This window comes from Ranitomeya variabilis, chromosome 2 (genome assembly GCF_051348905.1).
Source record: "Ranitomeya variabilis isolate aRanVar5 chromosome 2, aRanVar5.hap1, whole genome shotgun sequence".
Lineage (NCBI taxonomy): Eukaryota > Metazoa > Chordata > Amphibia > Anura > Dendrobatidae > Ranitomeya > Ranitomeya variabilis.
Window position 1 is genome coordinate 578,771,459 of NC_135233.1, and position 27,054 is coordinate 578,798,512.

The 27,054-nt window shown below is 42.1% G+C and overlaps 1 protein-coding gene across 4 annotated transcripts in view; it reads left to right on the forward strand.

The window, feature by feature from the left end:
- The first annotated feature begins 11,533 nt into the window (after positions 1-11,533).
- The window catches only part of CMIP (c-Maf inducing protein), a 153,427-nt gene continuing 137,906 nt past the window's right edge, over positions 11,534-27,054 (forward strand). For all 4 annotated transcript variants that reach the window (XM_077288350.1, XM_077288351.1, XM_077288352.1 and 1 more), the window contains exon 1: positions 11,534-12,098. In XM_077288350.1, coding sequence (XP_077144465.1) covers positions 11,802-12,098 — 297 coding nt within the window. In that variant the 5' untranslated portion in view covers positions 11,534-11,801. The remainder of the gene's footprint in view (positions 12,099-27,054) is intronic.

Below are 27,054 nucleotides of genomic sequence, written 5' to 3' on the forward strand. Positions count from 1 at the left end.
AGCTGACATGTGCCCGCAATAGCTGCGGGTGGAATCACGATCCACCTGCAGAAATTAACTAAATTCCGCTGTCAACTCTGACAGCAGCATTTAAAGTGCATTTCCGGCCATCGGGCTGGAAATACGTGCACCGTGATCGGGGGTCATCGGTTCGTCAGCATGACAACCAGAGGTCTCCTTGAGACCTCTATCTTTGTCTGTGCTGGATTGCTGTGAGTGCCACGCAGTGGTCAGTGCGCATAGCAACTCAGCAATTCTACTACATAGAGGCGATCTGAACATCGCCTCTATGTAGCAGGGCCGATCGGGTTATGGCATCTTCTAGACTCCTATGGAGGCTATTGAAGTATGCCAAAAGTAAGAAAAAAAAATTGTTTAAAAATATAAAAAAATGTAAAAAAAATCTTAAAGTTCAAATTACCCCATTCAAAATAAAATAAAAATAAAATCAAATATTTGATATCGCCGCGTTCAGAATCACCCAATCGATCAATAAAAAAAAATATTTCCTGATCACTAAATGGCGTGAAAAATAGCGAGAAAAAAAGTCAAAACATACGCTTTTTTGGTCGCCCGCACATTGCATTAAAATGCAATAATGGGAAATCAAAAGATGGTATCTGCACCAAAATGGTATAATTAAAAACACCATCTCGGAGTGCAAAAAATAAGCCCTCACCCAACCCTAGATCACGAAAAATGGAGACGCTACGGGTATTGGAAAAATTGCGCAAATTTTTTGTTTGTTTGTTTTTTAGCAAAGTTTGGAAATTTTTTTTACCACTTAGATAAAAAAGAGCCTAGACATGATTGGTGTCTATGAACTCATAATGACCTGGAGAATCATAATGGCAGGTCAGTTTCAGCATTTAAGGAACCTAGCAAAAAAGCCAAACAAAAAACTTGCACTTTTTCAGTTTTCTAGTACACGACATGATAAAACCAATGGTGTCGTTCAAAAGTACAACTCTTCCCGCAAAAAATAAGCCCTCACATGGCCATATTGACGGAAAACAAAAAAGTTATGGCTCTGGGAAGGAGGGGAGCAAAAAACGAAAATGCAAAACTGAAAAAAGCTCCAGCGGTGAATGGGGTTAATATCAGTCCTTAGCTGTCTGCTTTGCCTTAGCTGGTTATTAAAAATAAGGACTCCACATCATGTTTTGGTGTCCTCCCATTTTTAATAACCAGCAAAGGAAAAGCACACAGCTGTGAGTTTATATTAATAGGCTGGGAAGGTCCTTTGATACTGGCTCCTTCCCAGCATAATAAGAACAGTTTGCAGCTGTCTGCTTTTCCTTGCCAGTTATTAAAAATAAGGGGGACCTCACGTCATTTTTCATTAATTTGTTTTATTAACAAATACAATAAAATACAATAAAAATAATAAAAATACAACTAAAAAAATCTTCAGCAGATGCCTTTGCCTTTCCTATACTGTCATGTGACTGTCGCCTTACGGAGCCTGTGCACAGAGGACCTATGGCTTTGTAGTACTAAGTCGACCGTGTGTTGATGTACAGATGTGTTGTGCACATTAAAAAAAAACTTTTCTTAGTTTAAGAGTTCGCTCACACTGGCGTAGAATACGGAGGAGTGCAATGCGGAAATACATCGCATTGCACTCTGACCAATATTATTCAATGAGTCAATGCTCATCTTCGAGTTTTTCCTCTGCTCTAATTGGCCTGAGAAAAAAAATCACAGCATGCTGCGAGTGGCCGCATATATCGGATGGGGTTTGCCAATCCAAGTCTATGGGTGTAAGTAAAAAAAAATCAACAGCACACGGACCATGCATGTGTCGCCCAATTATTACACACGCATCTCAAAGGAAATCCGAGATTTCATCAGCCAAGTGCAGTAACTTCACAGCCTGAATCCTCAGAATAGATATATAGATGTCCTGTAGTTATTTAGTGTCACAAGCACTTACATATAGTAAACTTGCACCCTTTACTGCCTTTCATGTAGCGGGGATGTGTAGCCTTATATAACCTATTAAAGAAATAATATAAAAAAATGACGTGGGACCAGCCCTATTTTTGATAACCAGCAAAGGTAAAGGCTGATATTATCAGGCTCGGAAGGTCAATGGTTATTGGGTCCTTCCCAGCCTAAAAACACCAGCCGCCCCAGAAGTGGCCCATCACATTAGATGTACCAATTTGGGTGCTTTGCCCGACTCTTTACGATTGCCCTGGTGCGGTGGCAATTGGGGTAATGGGAGCTGGGGTTGATGACAGCTATGTTTTATCAAAAATCATAACTGCCATCAAGTCCTGAGGTTAGAAATAGAGAGGTGTCTGTCAGACACCCCCATTACTAACCCAGTAATTAAAAATAATAACACAGAAAAAAAATCCTTTATTAGAATAAAGACTCCCCCACACTATCCCTCGTTCACCACTTTATTGAAAAACATAAAAAAAAAAAACATGCTGGTCTGAAATAATCCACCGAATCCGAAGTAGTCCAGAAATATCCATTGACCTTCCCAGCCTGATATCAGCTCCCAGCTGTCTGCTTTACCCTGGCTGGTTATTACAAATTGGGGGGAGCAAAAAAAAAAAAATACCACACATGAGAACGGGACTGATTTTTTTATACGTAAGTGTGAGTGTACACTCAGGCTGGAGTCACACAAGCATATGCTCTCCCATGCGAGAAAATTGGGGCCAATTATGCAAATAACACTTAGCTCAATCTCTGCTGCAAGTGAGAGCTGAGTTGTCAGCACTCTGTGCTCCGATCCTCTCTTACGAGAGAATGGCAGCACAGGTGCGGAGGAGACAGAGAAAGTAATTTCTCCATCTCCCCCATTGCCGGCGTCTGCAGGAAATCGCACTGCATTTAGGTGACATCCGAGTGCAGTCCGATGTCTCACCTGCACCTATAGACTTGTATGGGTGCGTGCAATCCAATTCTCAGATGCACTCTCAGATTATTTTCTCATGCCGTTTTTGGCATGAGAACATAATTGCTGATGTGTACTGCCCCATAGAGTAACACTGGGCTGAGTGCAATCCGATAAAACATTGCCTATCACTCAGCTATGTTATACGGCAGTGTGAATGAGCCCTAAGGGGACAGTAAAAATTGGACAAGTGCTATCTGTGGTTATGATATTCCATTGGACTGATCTGCACATTGGATTTGGTGTATATCCAAAGCCGACACTAAGAAGTGCGCAGAATAATTAGGAGATATGTTGCTGTTCAAGGTGCAATACGGTAGAATTACCAGCAGAGGGCAGTGGTTTTGCTTAGTATCAGTCACTGCAGACCAACACCATAATATAGGGTGGCTGCACAAGTATAAAATCCATTTGTACATTAAAGGTATAGACTTGCTGATAGCTTCACCGCACCCAATAATAGCAAATACTGAAATTGTAGTCACTTCCAGAGGTCAGTAAACAGCTGCAAATGTTAAAGTGGCAGATTATTAAAGGGATAAACAAATAAAAGCTGCTATATCCCCTGCAATCAGCTGCTATTACTAGGAGATTTCGTACCTGGCTATGCACTGACCATGTACAGTGAACCATGTACCGTATGGATAGGCTTAGCTGACATAGGGAGACCCCAAGCTAACGGTGCAGAATATAAGGACAAGGGTTCACACCATGAGTCAGAGTCAAAGGGAATGTGACAGCAGTTTTTATGCCAGCTAATCTGAATGCAGCACAATGTAGAGTCAGAGACCCTGATTCCAGTGATGCATCATTTACTGGGCTGTTTGCTGTAGTTTTGACACAATCATAGTTTTATCAGCAGGAGATTATCACTAGAAGACTAGTAAAACTGCTGCAACTCCGCCCCCACTGCTGATTGGCAGCCTTCTGCCTGCGTACACAAAAAGCAGCCAATCAGTGGCGTGGGTGGGTTATACAGGGCTCAGCATTCCAAGCTCTGCTGGATCTGCAGCAGAGAAAGCTATGGCTGACTGCAGAATGAGTGAACTGAGAATCCATCAGTGAGCTCCCTAGGACGGTCTAACTCCTTTATCTGTCTTTATCTGTGTTCTTTTATAGCTGATTTATGACCAGGCTCTACATAGACATCTTTAAGGAAAAACGCACCAAAAAATATGTATCCTTGTGAGGCTGTAAATTCAGGTCAGGAGACTCGGTCAAAAAACACTTGCAAATCTCTTTCATTTCACTGTTAATCCTCTTTGCTGTTCATATGTAGAGATATTTTTTAAGTATTTTTTTCCATTTCAGGAATTCCAATCAAAATCCACGCTTGGAGGGGAAAAAAAGTGCATTTTAGTTCCTTGGATCGGATTCTGATGCAAAAGGTTCCAAACTAGGCACCAAGGCTGCAAAAAAACCTCTTCTAAAATATTCAAAAACGCTTCAGGAAAAGAAAAACTCATCCAAAAATATCAGAAAATATTCAAAAGAACTAAAAAAATATAATTAGGACACTATTCACCCCTCCCATTGTATTTTCCTTAAAAGGGAAATGCATTAAAAAAAAAATTATATATATATATATATATATATATATATATATATATATATATATTTTATTTTTTTTTTTAAATAGTAACATGTTCTATACAGCCCGAAACTATTAACAGAATACAATATTTCTGTTAGGATGATTTCTATCTCCATAGATAGGTACGTGTAAAAACAGCCTTTTTTATTCACATTTTCTTTTGTTTACAGCTGGTTGTTTAGAAGACTGACCGCTACTGCTGCATAACAGCAGTGGCCGAAAAGGCAGAATACTTACAAAATCATTTCTTTGAGTTTATAAACACTCTTTTGAAGCTGGAAAGGATCTTTGGAGTGCACTGTCACTCACATTTGGAGTGCACTGTCACATTTGGAGTGCTGCCACATTTGGAGTGCACTCTTACTGTCACATTTGTGGTGCACTGTTACTGTCATATTTGGAGTGCACTGTCGCATTTAGAGTGCACTGTAACATTTGTGTAAATCAAGTTTATTGAATAACACAGTTGTAATCAGATGTTTAAATGCAGTTATAGGCACATACAGGATTGTGAGATTGATACAAAAATGGATAGCTGTATACTAAAGATTTCAAAACTCAAATATTGATCAACAAATCATTAAGGTTGTAACTTCGTGAGGAAATTACCTCTGTCAGAGGTCTTGCACTGTAACATTTGGATTGCACTGTCACTGTCACATTTGGAGTGCACTGTCACCTCCTAATCTTAGCTTGCTTTAGTGCAGTGCTTACAAGCTAGACAGCAGTGGTGGTCGGACTCCGAAGCAACGAGCTAAAAACAAAAGAAAAGTGTAAATATCTAAAAAAAAGGCTGCACTTTTTAATAAACTGTAAATTGCAAAAGTGCTTGTTTTTCCATGCACTATCCAAAAAAAAACCCTACAAGGGTTGTGCTGTCAATATTAACATTCAGTAAGGGATTGTTAATTAAGCAATTGCTTCATGTAATTATGTAAGTGGCTCTTTTAGGAAAAGCTCGTTGGATCTGTTGGCACTCTCCCAGTCTGTCGAGAAAAAGAACACAGCCAAAATCAAATCAAAGGTTATCTAAAATTTACTAAACAAAACACACACTGTATGTGATAGACATCTAAACTGCCCATGCTGATGTCATGTTCCTGTCGGGCAGAGACAAGATATGCAAAACGTCAGCGCTACGATTCAGAGACAACGAGCAAATTGTTTAGAAATAAAATTATTCACACGATCCGAATAAAATACGGATAAACTACGATTGTTTGTCAATATAGAATCGATTCCTTTTATATTGACCATGACGGTGGTCGCTGCACAGGAGGGGATAGTGGATTAGGTGCTATTTACAAACAACTTTTCCTAAAAGTAAATAAATAAAATAAAGGGAAATGTTGCAATTTCCAGTATCTTGAATGGAGTCTATGGGAAGCAAAATCCTAAATTGCGGTCATCGAAGAGTCAGCGATTTCCAGGGAAAAGCGCGGCACCCATTCAGGACAGCAAAGATCAGGCTTTATATGTCGCACCGCCCGGAGTATTTTAGGCTCTGCAAGCTCCAGATGCCATTCAGTCAAAACATAGGTCACACACCCGGAAGTCACATGGATGGATCTATGTCTATTCCTAAGAGCGGCTTGGCTTAACCCTGAATATGCTGGGTTACACTTTACCTCTATGTAGCGAAAAGCGAACGCAGATATTATTATTTCTCACGTCTCAAAGAAGTCTCACTTTTAAATGGATTAGAAAAACATGGTTGCTTTATTCTAGAAACTGTCAAAAGTTGTTTTTTGTTGTTGCGGCGTTACATCTCGACCCCATTGATTCCAATAAGATTGACCTGCAATACCACACTTAACCTATAGACAGTGGTGGCGCTATTTCTAAAAAGCAGCTATGTTTTTCTAAACTTGTGCAGTCTCGGAACATATGGAGATGGACATGCAAAGTGTTAAACATTTGCTGCCCAAACTGGGCGAGAGAGGTGGCACTAAAGCTGTCCGGACACCACTGCTAGCCAGCGTAAGGCAACGTCGGGCCACAGTGGTAAAATCTGCACTAAATTATGCAGATTTCACAGGGTGTAAAATCCATGGTGAAAATCCAGTTTCTTCTGTGGATTTTCTCTGCGGTGTGTGTGAAGTTTTGTAAAATTTCGTAAAACTTTGCAAAATTTTGTCAAATTTCATAAACATGGAAAATCAGCCAAGGGCATAATGGATCCATATGTGGTCCGTGGTGCACAAACACCAATTATAGACTCATTTGAACAATCTGTGATACATGAAGATTTTCATCTGGATTTAAAGGGGTTTTCCAATTTTACCTCCCTCCATTGCAGTCAATCAGTGAGCTCAGCAACTCTGCACAACGCTGCTGAGCTCCCTGACTAGCTGCAGACAATAACAGACACTGGGAGCAGTGTTAGACCTGGTGAGGGTGAGTAAAGCTAGGGGACGGGGGTTTTCTGAAAGCAGCATTTGCTAAAATTTTGCATTCTGCAAACACCCGTCTGGTTAAGGAGTGGTGCCCGTCTGTAATAACAATGCAGCGGCGATCCCAAATCCTCACTGATCACGGCTAAGATCATCACTGACACAAAAGTCGCTTTGTATCAATCCTAACCCACCATCACTGCGGCACAGACCAACCCACCGTCACTGCGGCACAGATTAACCCACCGTCACTGCGGCACAGACTAACCCACCGTCACTGCGGCACAGACCAACCCACCGTCACTGCGGCATAGACTAACCCACCGTCACTGCGGCACAGACTAACCCACCGTCACTGCGGCACAGACTAACCCACCGTCACTGCGGCACAAACCAACCCACCGCGGCACAGACCAACCCACCGTCACTGCGGCACAGACTAACCCACCGTCACTGCGGCAAAGACCAACCCACCGTCACTGCGGCACAGACTAACCCACCGTCACTGTGGCACAGACTAACCCACCGTCACTGCGGCACAGACTAACCCACCGTCACTGCGGCACAGACCAACCCACCGTCACTGCGGCACAGACTAACCCACCGTCACTGCGGCACAGACTAACCCACCGTCACTGCGGCACAGACCAACCCACCGTCACTGCGGCACAGACCAACCCACCGTCACTGCGACACAGACCAACCCACCGTCACTGCGGCACAGGCTAACCCACCGTCACTGCGGCACAGGCTAACCCACCGTCACTGCGGCACAAACCAACCCACCGCGGCACAGACCAACCCACCGTCACTGCGGCACAGACCAACCCACCGTCACTGCGGCACAGACTAACCCACCGTCACTGCGGCACAGACTAACCCACCGTCACTGCGGCACAGACCAACCCACCGTCACTGCGGCACAGACCAACCCACCGTCACTGCGGCACAGACCAACCCACCGTCACTGCGGCACAGACCAACCCACCGTCACTGCGGCACAGACCAACACACCGTCACTGCGGCACAGACCAACCCACCGTCACTGTGGCACAGACTAACCCACGTCACTGCGGCACAGACCAACCCACCGTCACTGCGGCAGAGACTAATCCATCGTCACTGCGGCACAGACTATCCCACCGTCACTGCGGCAGACTAACCCACCGTTACTGCGGCACAGACCAACCCACCGTCACTGCGGCACAGACTATCCCACCGTCACTGCGGCAGACTAACCCACCGTTACTGCGGCACAGACCAACCCACCGTCACTGCGGCACAAACCAACCCACCATCACTGTCACACAGACGAAGCGTTTCCACTATCTGGTCACTCTTGGCCTCTGCTGATTTGTACAAGTGGATCGGAAAATATTTAGGAAAAGCTTAAGTAACAATTCCATAACAGAATGCTATTTTATTGGCTGGAGCAGCGCAAAATGTCAGATCTCATGAGTCTGACAACTGATATAGGCTGCCAGTGTGTCGTCTGTTGTCAGACTTTATGGCCCCAATTCATCATTTGCGGGTTCTATTTGATTTTTCTCAATTGTCTTGCGGAATTTGCTTCTGTTTTCTGCAGGTTGATTAATTTTGCGCAAAATTAAACATGCTCTGTTACCTTTTTTCCCACTTTTTAGGGCAAATCAAGCCTTGCACGATCCTTTAAAATGTTTCTTCTTCCACTGCGCCTCAAAAAATAAAATTGCGCAAATTTTATTTTTCACATTTTAAACAGTCGCAAATGATGAAATGGGCTAAAGCACATGGATCAGGATCAGTGACGTAACTTGAAGCGCGTGGGTCCCATTGAAACTTTTCTAGCAGGACGTCCCCCCAAACTATCACAGGTCTTCATCACACATGGCCCAAAGGGACCTTTTGGTGGCCTCCTAGGCTCCAGGGTTTCTGTGTTTAGTTACACCCCTGCACCGTGAACTTCAATGGTTGCTCGTTAAAAGAGCTGAAATATTTCCCCAAGGCTACATTCCCATAGTGAGTATTTGCTGAGTTTTTGATGTTGCACATTTTTTGCACTTATTAGTTATATTAGGTTGCTTGTTTTTGTTTTTTTTATTGCATTTTTTTGATGCTGCGATTTTTCTCTCTTTTTGATATGTCATGTTTTTAAATAATAGAAGTGGATTAGTAGAGAATCTCAATATCTCAATATCAAGGCGCAGATATACCGGCCCAAGGAGGATAACCCTTCAATCGCAAATGTCTCCTACAACGCGTTTCACGGCTCACAGGCCCCAAGTGTTCGAAAGGAGCAGTGTGAGCTATGTAGAGGCAAGAAAATGGTGGGCAACAGCGGTCTCTGGTAGATAGGCGGCCTTGACAAAATGGTATTGATACAGTCATGTGCGGATTCCGTGCGTTTTTTTTACTTGTGGATTTTCCACATCTAATACAAGTCTACGTGTAAAATCAGCACCAAAAACCTGCAAAAGAAAGTGACATGTTATGGAAAGCCCCTCACCAACGGCTGCAGTCAGTTTTTTTTTTTTTTAATATATATTTTGCCTTACTCCCCATCCCCAGGTCCAACACTGCTCCTGGTGTCTTTTATTGTGTGCAGTGATTATGTAACGTTGACAGCATTGCAACGAATATCTGAGCTCATCGATTGGCTGCAGTGCTGTCGACGTGACATCAGCACTGCAGACAATAACGGACAAAGGGGCCACAGGCAGACTCAGTGAGGAGGGTAAGTAAAGCTCAGTTTGTTTGTTTTTAAAGAAACCCCTCCTCCTCCCATCAAAGTTTGTATCCTCCTTATATGTTGTAATCATCATATTATATGGCACTGTGTACTTACAATTGCTCATTTTCCCTTTCTACCCAGTAATTCTTCTCTTTTGTATGCTCTATGTAAAAACAGGAAGTCTCTTGTCCCTGCATTTATCATTCCCCTCTTCAACTATCCAGCAGCTCTCTTCCTCCCTCCTGCCAGGGACTTTCACAATGATGACTCACACAGGGAAAATTGACCTCCTGTTTCTACATAGAGCTTAGTAGGACTCAGTCTGTTTATAATCACTGATTTCATAGACCTAATGGAAAAAAGAGAAGAATTGCTGGGTAGAAAGGCAACATGAGCAATTATAAGTACACAGTGCTATATAATATGGTGACTGCAATATATTACGAGGATAAACATTTCAATGGGAGGAGGACAGCTTTTTTAAGGTCAGCTGCAGATGACCATATGTTCTCCATCCAAAAAATAAAGTTCCGATCATGCTAATCACAGTTTGATCAGAGAGAGATCCGGTTTTGTCAGATATAGAGAATTACAAAAAAATAAGTTTGCTCCATCTTCTCCATTCTGTCAGTCTGTGAAAATCAGACCGCACTCAGATGTCATCCGAGTGCAGCCCAATGTTCTCCATGGACCCATAGAAATGAATGGGCGAATGCCGGAAGAATGGGACATCTGCACGGCCCTATAGACTATCATTCATCTGATGTTTTGTCAGATTACTGAAGCCACGACCTGAGTCTGAATCCGAAAAACCCTTTAAGAGATTTTCAAACAGTATTTAAAGCTTCTTCACTGAAGCATTTTTTTTACAGCCTTTTGATTGGACAACTACTGATTTCCATCAAACAAGTGACATGCGCTTTTTCTTTTTCCTCACTGGGCGTTTTTTTAAAACCTCTTCCAAGGGGAAGACAAAAAAAGTGCTGAAAAAAATCCTCCTACGGACATCAAAGTGGACTTCCTATAGAACTGAATAGGAAGAGTTTTCGGATTGGTTTTTGAGAAGGATTTTGGAGCAGATTCCACTCTCTCCGCCCCCCCCCTCCCTCCCCCCCAAAAAAATAAAAAATTAAATAAATGGGAATAATTTGGGTAACCTCTTCCAAGGGGAAAAAAAGAATGCTGAGAAGATCCTCCTGTGGACAACAAAGTGGACTTCCTTTAGGAATGAATAGAGAGAGTTTTCAGATTGGTTTTTGAGAAGGATTTTGGAGCAGATTCACTCTCTCCCCCAAAAAAAACTCACATAACTGGGAATAATTGGGGGAACCTCTTCTAAGGGGAAGAAAAAAACTGCTGAAAAAATCCTCCTGTGGACAACAAAGTGGACTTCCTATAGGAATGAATAGGGAGAGTTTTCGGATTGGTTTTTGAGAAGGATTTTGGAGCAGATTCGCTCACATAGCCTTATGGGGGTGCTTACTGGGAATGATGGGCTGGGGGAGGTGCTGCTATTGTAGTTCTACCATAGTCTGTGCAGGAGATGCTGTTAAACGAGTAAAGCTGCAATCCCTATGAGTCATAGTGCATGATGGCTATGGAATGCACACACACATATATATAGGGAGCTGTGCACACTGTATACCTGTGTGTCTGCATGGTCTCCATGCTTTGCCAGGGACCTGGGAGCACTCAGGTGTTTTAAAGATGGAGGCCAAGCTGTGCCCTGCTCCTGTCCCCAGCTCCCCCTCTCCTCCCAGTAATGACAGCCTCCCCTCCCCTGCAGCACACACACAGACTATGCATCCTGATCTGCTGCTTGCCTCTGCCATTGACGTCATTCAGCAGTCACATGACCCTGGCCGAGCCAATCAGTGCACAGAAGCTGCTGCAATCTTTTAGTGATTGCTATTCTGTAGCACACACAGATCAGACACATCACCCAGATACATGCTGCACCCCCAGCCCTGCCTGGATCCAGGGGGCTTCTGCCTGATTTCCCCTCCTTTTGGACAAAATAATGGATTTAATCAAGTAAAAACCACTGGAAATGCCCAGGATCTTGTAAGATCTGGAATCTTGATACTTTTTTTTTTTTTTCTTGTTGCAATTTCCTTCCTGCTTGGATTCTGTTGCCTTTTTCTATAGAATCCAGAGCTGAATTTGTCTCCTCTTCACTGAGTTGCTATGGATTTTACTACCAGCTCATGTGGGGAGAGTGATCACAGACAGATAGAGGAGAACAAGCCACTGCTGGGGGAGATGTCTGCTCCAGAGGGGGGCAAGATGGGTGCTGTGCCCTGCAGGAGAGCCATGGTGCACTTCAATGGGATGAGGTACAAACTGCTGCAAGAAGGAGACATTCAGGTCTGTGTGATCAGACACCCCAGGACCTTCCTCAGCAAGATCCTCACCTCCAAGTTCCTGAGAAGATGGGAACCCCACCACCTGACCCTGGCAGACAACAGCCTGACCTCTGCTACAGTAAGTGCTGGGGCTGCTGCTGCTGCTGCTGCTGCCTCACACTCACCATTGTCTAAGGTTTATTTGTAAATATTTACACTAGTGTGATACATTGTATCCAGCTATGGAATCGTAAGAATATCCAGGCTTTATTATTACTAATCACCCCCAGAACCTCTCTAAAATACAGCTGTCAATCAATGGGATGATTGACACTATGGCTTCCTAAGATGTTCCGCATCAGTGGCCAACCCTTTACACCATGAAATCCTCATACTGTATAAGAAAAGCCTGATCAATCCTGTGGGTTTTTTTGTGTATTTTTTGGCACTATGGTGAAATGTATACTGTATCTGTGCTGTGTATTGTCCCAGTATATATGGTGGGTTTTCGTATACTGCAATAGGCCTCAGAGACTGATTACAGATTTATTTTATGTGGCCGGCGGGCCTATTTCTGTATCTCTCTTCATTTTTATGGTTAATGGTGGATTATCAATGATGTGTTGTTGTTTTTTTGGGGATGTGTATATACTATCTGTGTGTGTGTGTGTGTGTGTGTGTGTGTGTGTGTATATATATATAATGTACGTGTGTATATACGGTGCATATAATATGTGTATTTATGATGTGTATATTATATGTGTGATGAAGCCCATCGTCTGGTGAGATTCCCCCACGCCGCCTGTATGTGCTGTATGGATCGTTCACTGCAGCACATTACAGGAGCCCCAGTATAATACATCCACAAAGGATTCTGGGTACAGCACATTATAAGCCATGGTGGTGGATGTTGTATGACGGTTACATGGACCAGATAGGATAAAATGTAATTATTCTGTAGAGACGTCCTGTTCTGGTGGATTATTAGATATGATATATATATTATAATATACAGTGCGTGGCTTTGCTTGAATGATTACGTTTCTGCCTATTGATATGAGGCGGATGATTTACAAATAGATTTTTATTTTCAAGATAGTAATACGTCCAGAGATTTTTTTTTTTTTTCTTAAAAGGATTATTAGCAAAATGTAATATCCTTTTGATTGTCACTACACAGATGTGATGGACTCCATATAGACCTGATCCCCTCCGACCAGCAGGGTCCGTGTTCTGTCAGTGATTGTCATTCACGACTCGTCTTTAACGGATTTCAAGTTATTGAACATATGAGGAAGGATGTAAAAAAAAAAAATGCCTCTGATAATCATCTAAGGGCCCTCATCCTGTTCACCTGCATCTCCATCTATAGGCGTCTTTGCGAAGAATGAGTCCATCTGTTGCATTTTCTCCATTGCACTTGTTGTATACATGATGGCAGCGTGTCACACATGATGGCAGCGTGTCACTCAGGACTGAACAAGGGAAATATGGAAACTCAATTTTTAGGAATTGCGCCTATTCCTCTGCAAAAAACAGATGGGGACATTTTGTTGTGAAAATTTCACTAACATTGTAAAAGAAATAGAGAAAGAAAAATGAAAATGATTAGGCTTTGTAGTCTAAATTCACACCACATAACGTAGTTCATATTCATCACATGCGCCGGCCCAGCTCTAGAATTTACTAGCCAATTGTTTGCGGTGACCTCCTTGCATATGTCAGGAAGGTATATGATGGCAGCCCCAATGGCCAGAAAAGTTGGAAAAAAATATATTAAATATATATATGTGATTAAGGTATTATTAGGTATACGCATATATAATGAACAATGTGGATCCATCTAAAAGAAAAGCATAAAGGATGCAATTATGCTACATAAGGTACTTTACAATAGTTATACATACCGTATGTAGTGTTAAAATGGCCATTGTTCACATTGATTCTTGTCGTAGGAGCAGTTATAGTATATTTACTATATTACTACAATAATACATGCATGAAAAAAATGGAATATACAACATTATTTTATTGTTAGTGTTTTAGAATTATCTTATATTTATTGGGCAGGATGAATGTATTTATCTATTTAATTTATTTTTTTAAAATTCTCACCATAAAAAAAAAATCCCCCCCAAAAAAATGTGTGCATATAATGTGTGTGTGTGTGTGTGTGTGTGTGTGTGTGTGTGTGTGTGTGTATGTAATGTATGTGTGTGTTTAATATATGGATGTGTATATAATGTTTGTGTGTGTGTATAATATGTATGTGTGTGTACATATAGTATGTATGTGTGTATATAATGTGTGTGTGTGTGTGTGTGTGTATATATAATATGTATGTGTGGGCATAATATGTGGGCATAATATATAATATGTGTGTATATAATATGTATGTGTGGGCATAATATATAGTATGTATGTGTGGGCATAATATATAATGTGTTTGTGTGTATATAATATGTATGTGTGGGTATAATATATAATGTGTGTGTATATAATATGCATGTGTGGGCATAATATATAATATGTGCATATATAATATGTATGTGTGGGCATAATATATAGTATGTATGTGTAGGTATAATATATAATGTGTGTGTGTGGGCATAATATATAATATGTATGTGTGGGTATAATATATAATGTGTGTGTATATAATATGTATGTGTGGGTATAATATGTGTATATAATATGTATGTGTTGGTATAATATATAATGTGTGTGTGTGTGTGTGTGTATATAATATGTTTGTGTGGGTATAATATATAATGTGTGTGTGTGTATATAATATGTATGTGTGGGCATAATATATAATATGTGTGTATATAATATGTATGTGTGGGTATAATATATGTGTGTGTGTGTGTGTGTATATAATGTGTATGTGTGTATATAATATATGAATGTGTGGGTGTATATATACCACTATCCAATGCACGCAAATAAATGTAAATGAACATAATATAGAGGTTTAATTAATAACTGACAAAAAATGCCACATGTGAGACTATAATATATTCTGGTTTATGGTAATTATACAATACCTGGCCTACATTGCATGCACTATATAGTGCTGCCAGTTGCTCCAATGGATTTGTAGCGGCATTAGTGTTTCATTAACGCCATGATGTTTATTCTAGGAGAATTTCTGTAAGGCACAAACATAACGTAAGGCCGGACTCGCACATGCGTGTTTTCGGTCTGTACGCACATGGTTGGGGCTATGCGTTGAATTTGACCATGACACATGGATCTGTAAAAAAAAAAACATGTTGTCCCTATTATATCCTTTTTTTAAAAACACCCTTTGAATTTTAATTAGTGAGTTTGATCTGAAAAAACAGATCAGACTAATGAGCGGGGCAATATTTTAATTATTTTTTTCTATTTGAATTACACCATTGATTTGCATAGGTCAGTGTGTTGTCCGCTCGTCCTCCGCTGTCTTCTGTACTGGCAGGTTGTCCCTATGATGAAGGACCAGGGTAGTAGGAAATTGCTAATTGTTTACACAATGAAACCAACGTTGACGTTCGTTACTTGGTTTGTTCACATCTGAAATTTTGATGGAAACAACAGAAAGTCAGTTGCGTTTCGTGATAAGATGTTCCGTAGAACAAAGTTACATAACGTACTGCACGTCCTCCTCAAAATTAGCGACATCTTCACTGTTAAACTCTTGTCAGTTAGAGGCCCTTCCATGATACAAATCCTTTTTACCATCACATAGACCATATTACATCCCATGCCATTGATGTCTCAGCGATATGGACTTCTTGCTTGGACCACAAGTTCTATTCCGGCCCATTGGGTCACCACCGGCAATCGGTAGACAACCAGTGATGGTCAGTTGCCTGCCTATAAAATCGAGTCCCAGTGTAATATGGACAATTCTTATACTCTTCTTTTGGATGTTTTCTGTAGAACATGATGTCGGTATATAAGGAACGTTGGAGGCATTACCTTGGTCTGATGAAGCCTCAGAAGGAAAAGTTTGAGAAGCTATGATCTAGTGAATCTCATAAAAACTCCTTGTATGTCACATTGGGGATAAATGTTAAGTTGACTGCACACATTGGATTGGCGTTGGCCTAACCCAACAATTTTGGCATGACTTGGCACGACAGTCTAATTTGTATGCGTGTGTCTTGACTATTTCGACTATTACCCCAATGGCAGATGTCTGGTGAAAGAAGGATTGGAAAAGATGGATTGCAGCCAAAGCTTCTGGCCACCTTTATAACAGAGATTTTGTTTTTTATAACAGCCTTCAGCTGGATCTCAAGCCATAGCGAATTGATGGGTGAATGATCTGTATGAAGATTGATCTTGTGCAAACCTAGATAGGTCCACCAGGGTCTTCTACGCTGTTATTTTGGTAGTATCAAGCCACTTTATAACTGTACTGTGTACAATTCAATGTCTGGCATAATATACACAGTGGGGAAAATAAGTATTTTATACACTACCGATTTTGCAACTTTTCCCACCTACAAAGAATGGAGAGGTCTGTAATGTTTATCATAGGTACACTTCACCTGTGAGAGACAGAATCTACAGATAAAAAAATAAAATCACATTGTATGATTTTACATAATTAATTTGCATTTTATTGCATTAAATAAGTATTTGATACAATAGAAAAACAGAATTTAACAAACAAAGAAACCTTTGTTTGCAATTACAGAGGTCAGACTTTTCCTGTAGTTCTTGACCAGGTTTGCACACACTGCAGCGGGGATTTTGGCCCACTCCTCCATACAGATCTTCTCCAGATCTTTCAGGTTTGGGGGCTGTTGCTGGACAACATTGAGTTTCAGCTCCCTCCAAAGATTTTCTATTAGGTTCAGGTCTGGAGACTGGCTAGGCCACTCCGGGACCTTGAAATGCTTCTTATGGAGCCACTCCTTAGTTGCCCTAACTGTGTTTTTCGGGTCATTGTCATGCTAGAAGACCCAGCCATGACCCATCTTCAATGCTCTTACAGAGGGAGGAAGGTTATTGGCCAAAATCTTGCAATAGATGCCCCCTTCAATATGGTGTAGTCGTCCTTCCCCTTTAAAGAAAAGCACCCCCAAAAGATGTTTCCCCCACCATGCTTTCACGGTTGGGATGGTGTTCTTGGGGTTGTACTCATGTTGTGCTCCTCCTTCATCTCCCTCCAAACTCGGCAAGTGGAGTTGGTACCAAAAAGTTCTGTTTTGGTCTCATCTGACCACATGAAATCCCATGCCTCCTTAGGATCATCCAGATGGTTATTGGCGAACTTCAAACGGGCCGGGACATGTGCTGGTGTGAACAGGGGAACCTTGTGTGCTCTGCAGGATTTTAATCCATGACAGCGTAGTGTGTTACTGACGATAATGTTTGCACCTGTGGTCCCAGCTTTCTTCAGGTCATTGACCAGGTCCTCCCATGTAGTTCTGGGATGATTCCTGTCCTTTCTCAGAATCATCCTTACCCCACGAGCCCCAGACCGAGAAAGTTTGACAGTTATCTTGAGTTTCTTCCATTTTATAATAATTGTGACAACAGTTGTTGCCTTCTCACCAAACTGCTTGCCTATTGTCCTGTAGCCCAGTCTTGTGCAGGTCTATACTTTTGTCCCTGGTGTCCTCAGACAGCTCTTTTGTCTTGGCCATGGTGGAGAGGTTGGAGTGTGATTGATTGTGTGGACAGGTGTATTTTATACAGGTAACAAGTTCAAACAGGTGCAATTAATACAGGTAATGAGTGCGGAGTAGGAGGCTTCTTAAAGAAAAACTAACAGGTCTGTGAGAGCCAGAATTCTTGCCGGTTGGTCGGTGATCAAATACTTATTTTATGCAATAAAATGCAAATTAATTATGTAAAAATCATACAATGTGAGTTTCTTAATTTTTTTTTTTTTTTTTTTTAATTCTGTCTCTCACAGTTGAAGTGTACCTACGATAAAAATTACAGACCTCTCCGAATACTTATTTTCCCCACTATATTTGACATCGTAGGTGGTCAGACAGAAATGTATGGCTTCTCTACATCCCTCTCTGCATAGCCATTATATCAGGGTACAATAAAAGTTCATTGAAGTCCTTGGGTTCCCAATTAAAGCTTCGTCTAATTTTCCCAGTGCTTGAGGCCCAAGGCTAATGCTCCTCAATAGCACGGCTTTGCCTATGATGGGGGGAAACATTCAATCTTTTGGAGTCCTACCCCAACTTTTGCCTTTTTTTTACCCCCACAATGTATATTCGCCTTACACTTTACACTTCCTTCAATAAAATCTGCGACTTCTTCTCCGTTTCCCTCTTGCTGTGTGTGTCTCACTGATGCTACAAAAGATTATCTGTGTATCTTGTTGATAATTCTTCATCTTGGTTTGACACTTTAGGTTCCAGTGTGCGGTGACTGGAGAAATAAGGCTAAATATGGTAACCCATCTACTCATCATCAGTTATGTATCAGCATTGATGGCCTGCGCCACTTGTTTCTTTGAAGTCCTAAATCCTCCGTTTACACCTTGATGCCGGGTGACAACCATTCCATTGAGAGACTCAGAAATTTAAGGGGTGTCCTTTTTTTTTTATTTTTTGAAACTTACTTACTTTTTTCTATATGCTACCATACTTCTTAAAAATAAACTATATACTTACCCTTCCCGAATCCTGTGCCGACTCTCCTGGTGTGTCTGTCTGCAGTGGTGAAATCACATGGACAGCACTGCAGCCAATCACTATTCGGTAGGAGCTGCAGCACTTTTGACGGGAAGTTACCGCTGCAGCCAAACAAAAGGCAACGGCACTGCGGGAGAAAGTTGATGCCGGACCTGGGGAGGTTTTATTTATTAACTATCGCAGCAGGTAAAGTTTTCTAAAACAGGGCTATCCTTTTAATATAGAAATTCATTACATTAACCCTTTCTGTCTCTCAAATGATCGTGGTCTTATCGTGAACCAAGACGCTCCGAGTGACCCGTGATATTGGCATTATGTAGGGTCCCTTAAGACACTGACACACCGCTGAAGCGATAGAACGGATGTGGCCACAATTCTGGCTAAATTCGGGCCAGTTCTTTGTGATCCTGTGTTCCCTTCATACTTGATACCCATTGGTTCCAATATAATCAAGTCTTAGATTTTTTATTTTTATTCTTTAGCACCCGGCGATGACATGTCACACAGGGACATCTGTTGTAAAATTAATTTTTAACCAAGGTGCTACGAGCGCAGATGGCGAACACTGTGATATACTGAAATGGCAGTAATAAAGCCATCATTGCTCATGGTTTATGGCACTCATTTCAACACTGGCCATATTTATCTTTTTTTTTACATATGAAGCCCAAGGGGCAATAGCAGTGATTATTATAGCAATGGAAAGTGCTGCTTCAATTTAGATTCAGACCGTCTCTACCATGTCTCATCAGTCAGAGAACAGCTATCACTAAATGGACCCAAGAAGTGTCTAGAAGAATTAAGCTCCTCCCCTGGACCCTTTAGGAAGAAATAATTTAGGATCATTTGACCTCTCTGTGCCTTGTTGACTGGTTGCAGAGCTACAAGACAGTGTCATGTGACCTCTCAGCTCATTGACTGACTGGTGAGCTACATGGAAGTGTCATGTGACAACTCAGCCTATTGAATGGCAATAGAGCTAGAAGGAAGTGTCACATGACCATTCAGTCTTTTGAATGGTTGGAGAGCTACAAGGAATGGTCACGTGACCACTCTCAGCCTACTTAATGGCTGGAGAGCTTCAAGGAAGTGTCATGTGACCACTCTCGGCCTATTGAATGGCTGGAGAGCTACAAGGAAGTGTCATGTGACCACTCTCGGCCTATTGAATGGCTGGAGAGCTACAAGGAAGTGTCATGTGACCACTCTCATTCTATTGAATGGCTGGAGCGCTGCAGGGAAGTGTCATGTGACCACTCTTGGCCCATTGAATGACTGTGGAGTTACAATGAATAGCTGGAGACCTAAAAGGAGGTGTCACATGATCAGTCTCGGCCTATTGAATGCCTGGAAAGCTATAAGGAATTGTCATGTGACCACTCTTGGTCCATTGGATGGCAGACAGAGCCTGCATGGGTTAGGGGCACATGGGGCCATTACAGTCCAATGCTTGGCACCATGGTGGGCACTGTTATGTCCTAGGGTCAGTTTTTTTTCCTGTAAAGATTCTCATTTGCACCCCCATTTTGGCTGTGGTACACACGTGATCACTATCTGTCACGTTTAATGTTTTTATTTATTTTTTCTCCCCTTGAACATTGATTACTGCAGAAATTAAAATGAGTCTGAGAGGACGAGCGGAGCGCAGCAATTGTTAGGACAATATCCACCGTCACTATAGCGATGCAGGATTTCTGTGTAGGCCTTTTCAGGCCTTCTTTTATAAGAGAGCCAGAGACCATATTTGCATTTGTTTGTGGAAGTAAATGAAATCTTTAACCCTTTTGCTACCACAAGCAAAAGCCCATAGCAAAAGAATACCATAATAACCCCACTGGCCCTCGTAGTGCAAGGGAGACCCTTTTATGGAGGGGAAATCAACTTCTTTATGTCCCATTTATTTAAGCCAGAGGTGCCTTTCATAGAGATAGACACTTGATACTGGGAGGGGCACGCCTGGGGCCCACCAGAGCTGTAAGGCACACACCTGTGGCCCACCACGGCTGTAAGAAGCATGCCTGTAGCCAACCACAGCTGTAGGGGACACACCTGTTGTCCACCAAAGCTGTAGGGGGCACTCCTGTGGCCCACCAGGGCTGTAGGGGACACACCTGTGGCCCACCAAAGCTGTTGGGGGCATGCCTATAGCCCACCAGAGCTATAGGAGTCATGCATGTGGCCCACCAGAGCTGTAGGGTTACACGCCTGTGGTCTGGAGGAGCTGCGGGGGGCACCTCAAGCACCATGGTGTAACCTGCAGAAATGGTTGCTTCCACATTGCGTTTAGGCACCCGTTTAGTGGCCCTGTCGACACTTACGTCAACCCTCCCTGACATGGCCATAGATTATAATGGTTCCGATTAAAGCGAACGTGCCCCCATAATTTTCGGTCGTGTTCTCCTACTAGAGGTGGATACTCGGACATAGTAACTACTAGACAAAGATTTAGCAACTGTATTTTTGTGGTTGTCCCTTTAAATCCTGCCTGGGATCTACCAGTGACTAGGGTCTGTAGGCGCTTGTCTGATCCCTTGAACTAGGGGGTGCCCTAGTCTATCCCTGTCCCCTGGATTCCCGCAGATGGGGGTCACATATCTTGCTATGCTCCTATCTTAGCCCTTACCTGTTCCCTCCCCACCGAGGGAGGTGTGAGGCCTAAGTGTATAGGAAAACTCTAACCAGACATACCGGGATAAGAGAAAACTACAATCATACAAATATACTCACAGAACAACAGAGTGGAACACGGGGGAGGGATAAGTAGGAAAAACCAAATAGGTGAGAATAAGGATGAACCCTCAAACCAACCCCACTCAGCAGTCTCCAGAACAACTCCCCAAACACAAACTGCTCCTCCAACACCAAACCAGGCAGAATGAACTATCAGTGGCAAAGTCAGAAAAAAGGAGGAGGATTCTTATACCTGCTGGGAGTAACCAACTCAGAACAGCTGATACAACCCAACACAGAGAATTGCAACTAAGCAGTTTAACACTTAGAACTTAATTAGAACGGCTAATATGACAGTGAAGCCGCAGGTGAATGTGTCACCAGACTCTGCAATCCTCTGACCCCACTATGTCGCAGACTCCCCCATGACATATGCTTGTGTCTGATACTCTCAGCTTTGCCTATAACTCATTCTGGCCGTGGAGGGGTTAAACCACAAAGTTATCTTTACAGGCTCTCTCACATCCTGTTTTCATTGTCCCTGCAATTACAGCAAGTCCTCTGTTCTGCCCTGCAGATAACACTCAGGCTCCAGGCTCTGTCAGGGCCACTGTCCCAATGGTGCCTTTTAATATTTGCAAACTCCATTTGCCAGATAACTGCTCTCTTGGGGACAAAACCTGATCCACTCCCTTAGGGAGAATGGGATGTTTGTTATGTCAACACAGTTAAAACTGTTACAGCAGTTAAAGTAATATCAGTTCAGCATCCGCCGTCATTAAATACTGTTTGTTTTTTGGTTTTAATAAAAAATGTAGATTAATGGGTCTTCATTATGAAAACGAATGTCTGCTGGAACTGCCGCACCCAGCGACCAATCAGATTGCAGCATTTTTGTTTTCAGAGCAGGTTTGATCTACGGTAATTGGTTGACTTTTGCATCGGTTTACATACATGAGGCTCATTGTATATCTCACCTACACCTTTAAGCTACCGTATGTGTACATGCATAAAAGCTCAAGCCTCATGTGACCGAAGTCAATAGAAGAATACTTATACTCGCACAGAATTTTTTTTTAAAATGGATTTTGAAGCTTATTCTCTTCAAAATCCACATTAAAAACGTGTTTCAAATGCTCCTTGGATACTCTGATATGGATTCTGAAGCGGACCATCTTTAAAATCCACTTTGAAGAAAAAAAAAAAACTCTCTTGGTTTTGCCATAGACAGCGGGGCATTTCTGTGTTCTGTATGAAAGAGCCGCTGCCAGACTCCTCTAGCTGAGGCTTATGTCAAGGGAGAACAAAAGGATTGGACACTGAAATTCCATAGACGGGATCCTTCTCTCCCTGATATCATCTGTTCGGAGAGAATAGGGTGGCGCCCCGTAGACATTAGACTGTTGGCCGATACTGTATCGATGGCTTCAGCCGACTTTAGTCTAATATATAAAGGGTCCTTAGTACAGACTTTATTAGGATGAAGCCACATTAGTTGCCGTTTTTAAATTGGCTAGCTTTTGCATTTTTATAATTTTGCTAATTACTATTTCTTCTCATTCTTTCATGCAGAGGAGAGCAAGCCATTGCAGAACACCTCTGGTGGCAACTTATCTCCTCTAGGATCTAAATAATTGGACATACTAAAACCCAATATGCCTAATCTGTCTTTTGGGATTACTAAGGAGCCCCTTATGCATAGATGACTCAGCCCATCCTGCTGAACAGGAAGGCTTCCATGTTTTTACTTTTAACAATTGTGAGTGTGATATTTTTGGAATAGATTATTTTTAACACAGTTTGGATATGAAGTGGGTAAAGAATCGTGCACTGGACTTGGCAATTTGCATCATCTGAAGAGTTCATATTTTCGGCAGAATGGCATTTGCTCTTAGGAGAAAGGTCACATTGGTATTTCTGAATTATTAGTCTACGATTCCAAAACTGTAAAAATGTCCTTGACTCTGCTTTTTTTAGCTTTTTATCTGCCTAGGGTAAAGCCAAAAGATGGTATGTTGTCCCCACAGAAGACATGTCTGATAGTTTGTGATCAAGGAGAAGCGGGTTCCCCTGTGTTGAGAATGTATTTCGAACACCAGACACATAGAGGCCAAACATACAGTACATAGTCATGATTTTCTATTGAGATTGACAAGAATATTCCAGAGTAGGTAAAACTTTAAAATATGGAAAGTAACTGTTCCCCTTGTTCATCTTCAGATGAAACTGTAAGCTTCCTAGTCTCCAATGCAGCGTTAAAAACATCTAAAGTTGGCCAACCCTACGGATCTAAAGTTGGCCAACCCTACGGATCTAAAGTTGGCCAACCCTACGGATCTAAAGTTGGCCAACCCTACGGATACTATCTTCAGGAACTACTGTAAGTTTCCTAGTTTCCAACGCAGCAATAAAAGCATCTAAAGTTGGACAACCCTATGGATCTTAAGTTGACCAACCCTACAGATACTCACATGTATAGAAAAGAGGACCTGGTACTAAAACAAGGGAATACGTTGTATGGACTAGTCCAGGCAGCCCAATTCCTATAGGTAGAGCCGTGGTGCATGTTCCAGTTGAGCTGACCACTTGCTCAGGAATCTTCAGACCTTTTAGAAAGTGATAGAACAGCACTCCGTGATTAGCAGGTTTTCCTCAAAACATCCTTATTCATCTTTTCATATCAATATACTTTTTTTTTGTCAGCGCAACATTTTGGAACACAAACCCTTCATTAGGCAAAAACGGGTGGTGGGATACATCAGAAGATCATGGTGGTGTCAGTGAAACGGCATAGTGGGTTATCCTCTTTCAGTTATTCTTCGTCCCCAGGTACAATTTGGAATTTAAACAAAACTCCAAACAGTCTCTATTCACCATCCCTTGGTCCACCGTCTAGTCTCTGCTGCAGCTCCTGGTGCCTGGCAATGGCACGTTGACAACGCTGCCGCCAATCGGTGAGCTCAGCAGCTCTACAAGTGTAGATTGAACATGTTTAGAGCCACTGAGCTTACGAAGAGGTGACGGGGACCCATTAAGTGCCATTGAGCTCTCACCGAGAGAGGTGGCGGAGACTCGCCAGTGGACCCCGGGACAATGAGTACAGCGTATATATATATCAAAATGAAGATTAACTAAAAGAGGACATCGCCTTTAAGTCTCACACCATGTAGAGGAAAAGAAAGATGGTTGGAAAAGTACTATAATACATGTTTAGAAAAGAGGACCTGGAACTGAAAGAATAACCATTTTGGTATCATTTTTTGGTGATATGGAACCTGACTTGCCTCCAAAAACTAGTAGATAACAACCAGACTTGTTGATGTCAGAGGAGGCATCATTTTGGTGTTTGAAGTCCTCGAGTTGCGTCAGTACAGAATTATCCATGGAGAAGCAGAAGTCCTTGGTTCTCTCTGCACTTGAGTTATGATAAGACAAGAGCTGTTTTGATGTAGCACTATGGTTTGAGGTTTCATGTTAGAGAGCAGACTATAACAGCTGCATCCTGGAGACACGTTTTCTTCTCCTGTCCAAGAGGAAGTTGCATAGTGTAGATCTGTATTAAAGCATTTTCCCCTGTACTCCAGTTACATATCTACTATGAACTGTGCACCACTTGGGAACCTTATAAATTCCCGTACCTGACGAGTAGTTGGGCTGAATGCATTCCTGATCATTTTTTTTTTTTTAAAGATTTCAGCTGAACCAGAACCTGTACCACCTCCTCAGTACAAAGCTTCACAGGCTCACAGCCATACAAGTAGGACTTATGTGTGGATGGATGATAGTCCTCCTTGGAAGTAATACTTCTAGACTAGAGTAAGACTTACTTATCAATGTTCAGAATTCTGGAGGAAAGAGATCATGAAGTTTGCTCTCGAAAAATGTTTCAATATCACCACAGCCTTTTCTGGCCAAACTTCCATACCTTGGTCGTAATTGACCCATGAGAGTGCATTTGAGGACCACTAAGTCCTCCTGAATTCCTTTGTCTGGGTGGTTTTGGAAGGATTTGGCAACTCTTTTGGAAGCCTCCTAAACATTGCAGGATGGTTGGCACAAATGGGGAAGAATGCTCCTATATATACGTACTTCGATGAGTCATGCCATAATTGATTTTATGTTGGACAATGGTGTCAAACAAAGGTACAGTAGAGGCATGGTACACCACCATGTAAGCCCGATTATGGTTTTGGTGAAAATGGACCTGTACTATGGCCATGACTTCCTAGGCTCAAGCTCACAGGGTAAAGCTGATCATAATAAGAAGATGATTGCCATTAGCAATATGTTTTTGGCTTTCTCTTTTGCGTATTTCCTACGCCTCATTCAGATGTCAGTCATTTTTCTTTTACTCAAAGAACTGGACCAATTTTCCTCTGAGTGGTCTTGGTGTCAGTGGGATCAGTCAGTAGTCTTTCGTGTTTCATGGCATCCTGATTCCACTCCTCATTAAAGAGAAGGATCCGACCTGTCAATTTGAGCGCCCGATCCTTTTGTCCTCCTGGGTGAAAAGCCATTGCCAGAGGAATCTGGCAGCGGCTCTCTCATGGACAACATGGGAGCACCCGGCCGAACTCTCAGTCACTGAGTCCAGTCATTTAGACTTTGGATAGTTGTTAGTGTCGAGCTGGGTTGGTCTTCCCGAGTATAATTTATATGTTTGTGCTCTGGTACGGTGTCCGTGCTCAGAAGCTGGTTTCTAGGCAGTGAACATTTTAATGATATGTTTATGTCGAGTAAAAATGTCATGTCCCTATCAATAAATACCTTCCATGAAATCTGTAGGACCGTGCTGCTCATTTAGTACTCTGTAAAATGGTGGTCTTCTTTGAAGCGTTAAGATACTGTCATAACTTTGAGCTCTTGTATGAACTTGTATCCGTGTGCCTTTACCGTGATGTCAAATTATTAATGGCGTGAAAGTCTTGCAATGCTCTCCCCTTTTGCAGCTGGTGTTAAAGCACCTTTATGTCAATGGATGTGTGTAGAACTAAACCTAGTAGTAAAGCAGGATTGGCAGCCCAAAAATTGGACATGCTGGATCCTTGTAAACATCATCTGTTGGGGGCCCCAATACATATCAGGATTGGGTCGCACCACTGTATTTTCTCTCATTCGAGAAAATCGGTCTGATTATGCTGATCAGTGTGTGCTCAGGCTTATAGTCGCCTTTAGAAAGCTCGTTCAGCCGACATCTGTTTCTCCTACCCCCAAACACAAGTACGCTTGACAGAGACGTGTTCTGTATAGGGAAAGGAGCTTATCTCCTTTGTGAACAAAGGATTGGGCATGTTGAAATCTAACATGCCCGATCCTTCTTCTTTCAGCTTGGACGCTGTCCTGTACATGTTAGGTGGTCGGCTGATGGTTCGGACAATATCTTTAGACCACTCTAGAAAATAACTTCTGTATTCACATGCGTCAGATTTGATGCACACGTCTTAGCACCTGTCCTATTAATTTGATTTGGTTTTGCAGAAATCCATGCATATGCTGCTGAAATTATTCACATGTAAGTAGATTACACAGTCACGTACATTTCTGCGGCGCCCATACAGGGTCAGGAATAGATATTAAGGGGTCTCTGTTCTTAGTGCATGTATTTTGGACTAAACAAACTATTATTTGCAATTGAATTTCATTAAAAATGTACTTTTTGCTTTCTATCACCTCTGTGTTACACTGTCCGTTGCTGGCTGCAGAATGAGTTAACTGAGAACCCATCAGTGAGCTCCCTACAATGGTCTGACCACAAGTTTGAAACTCATT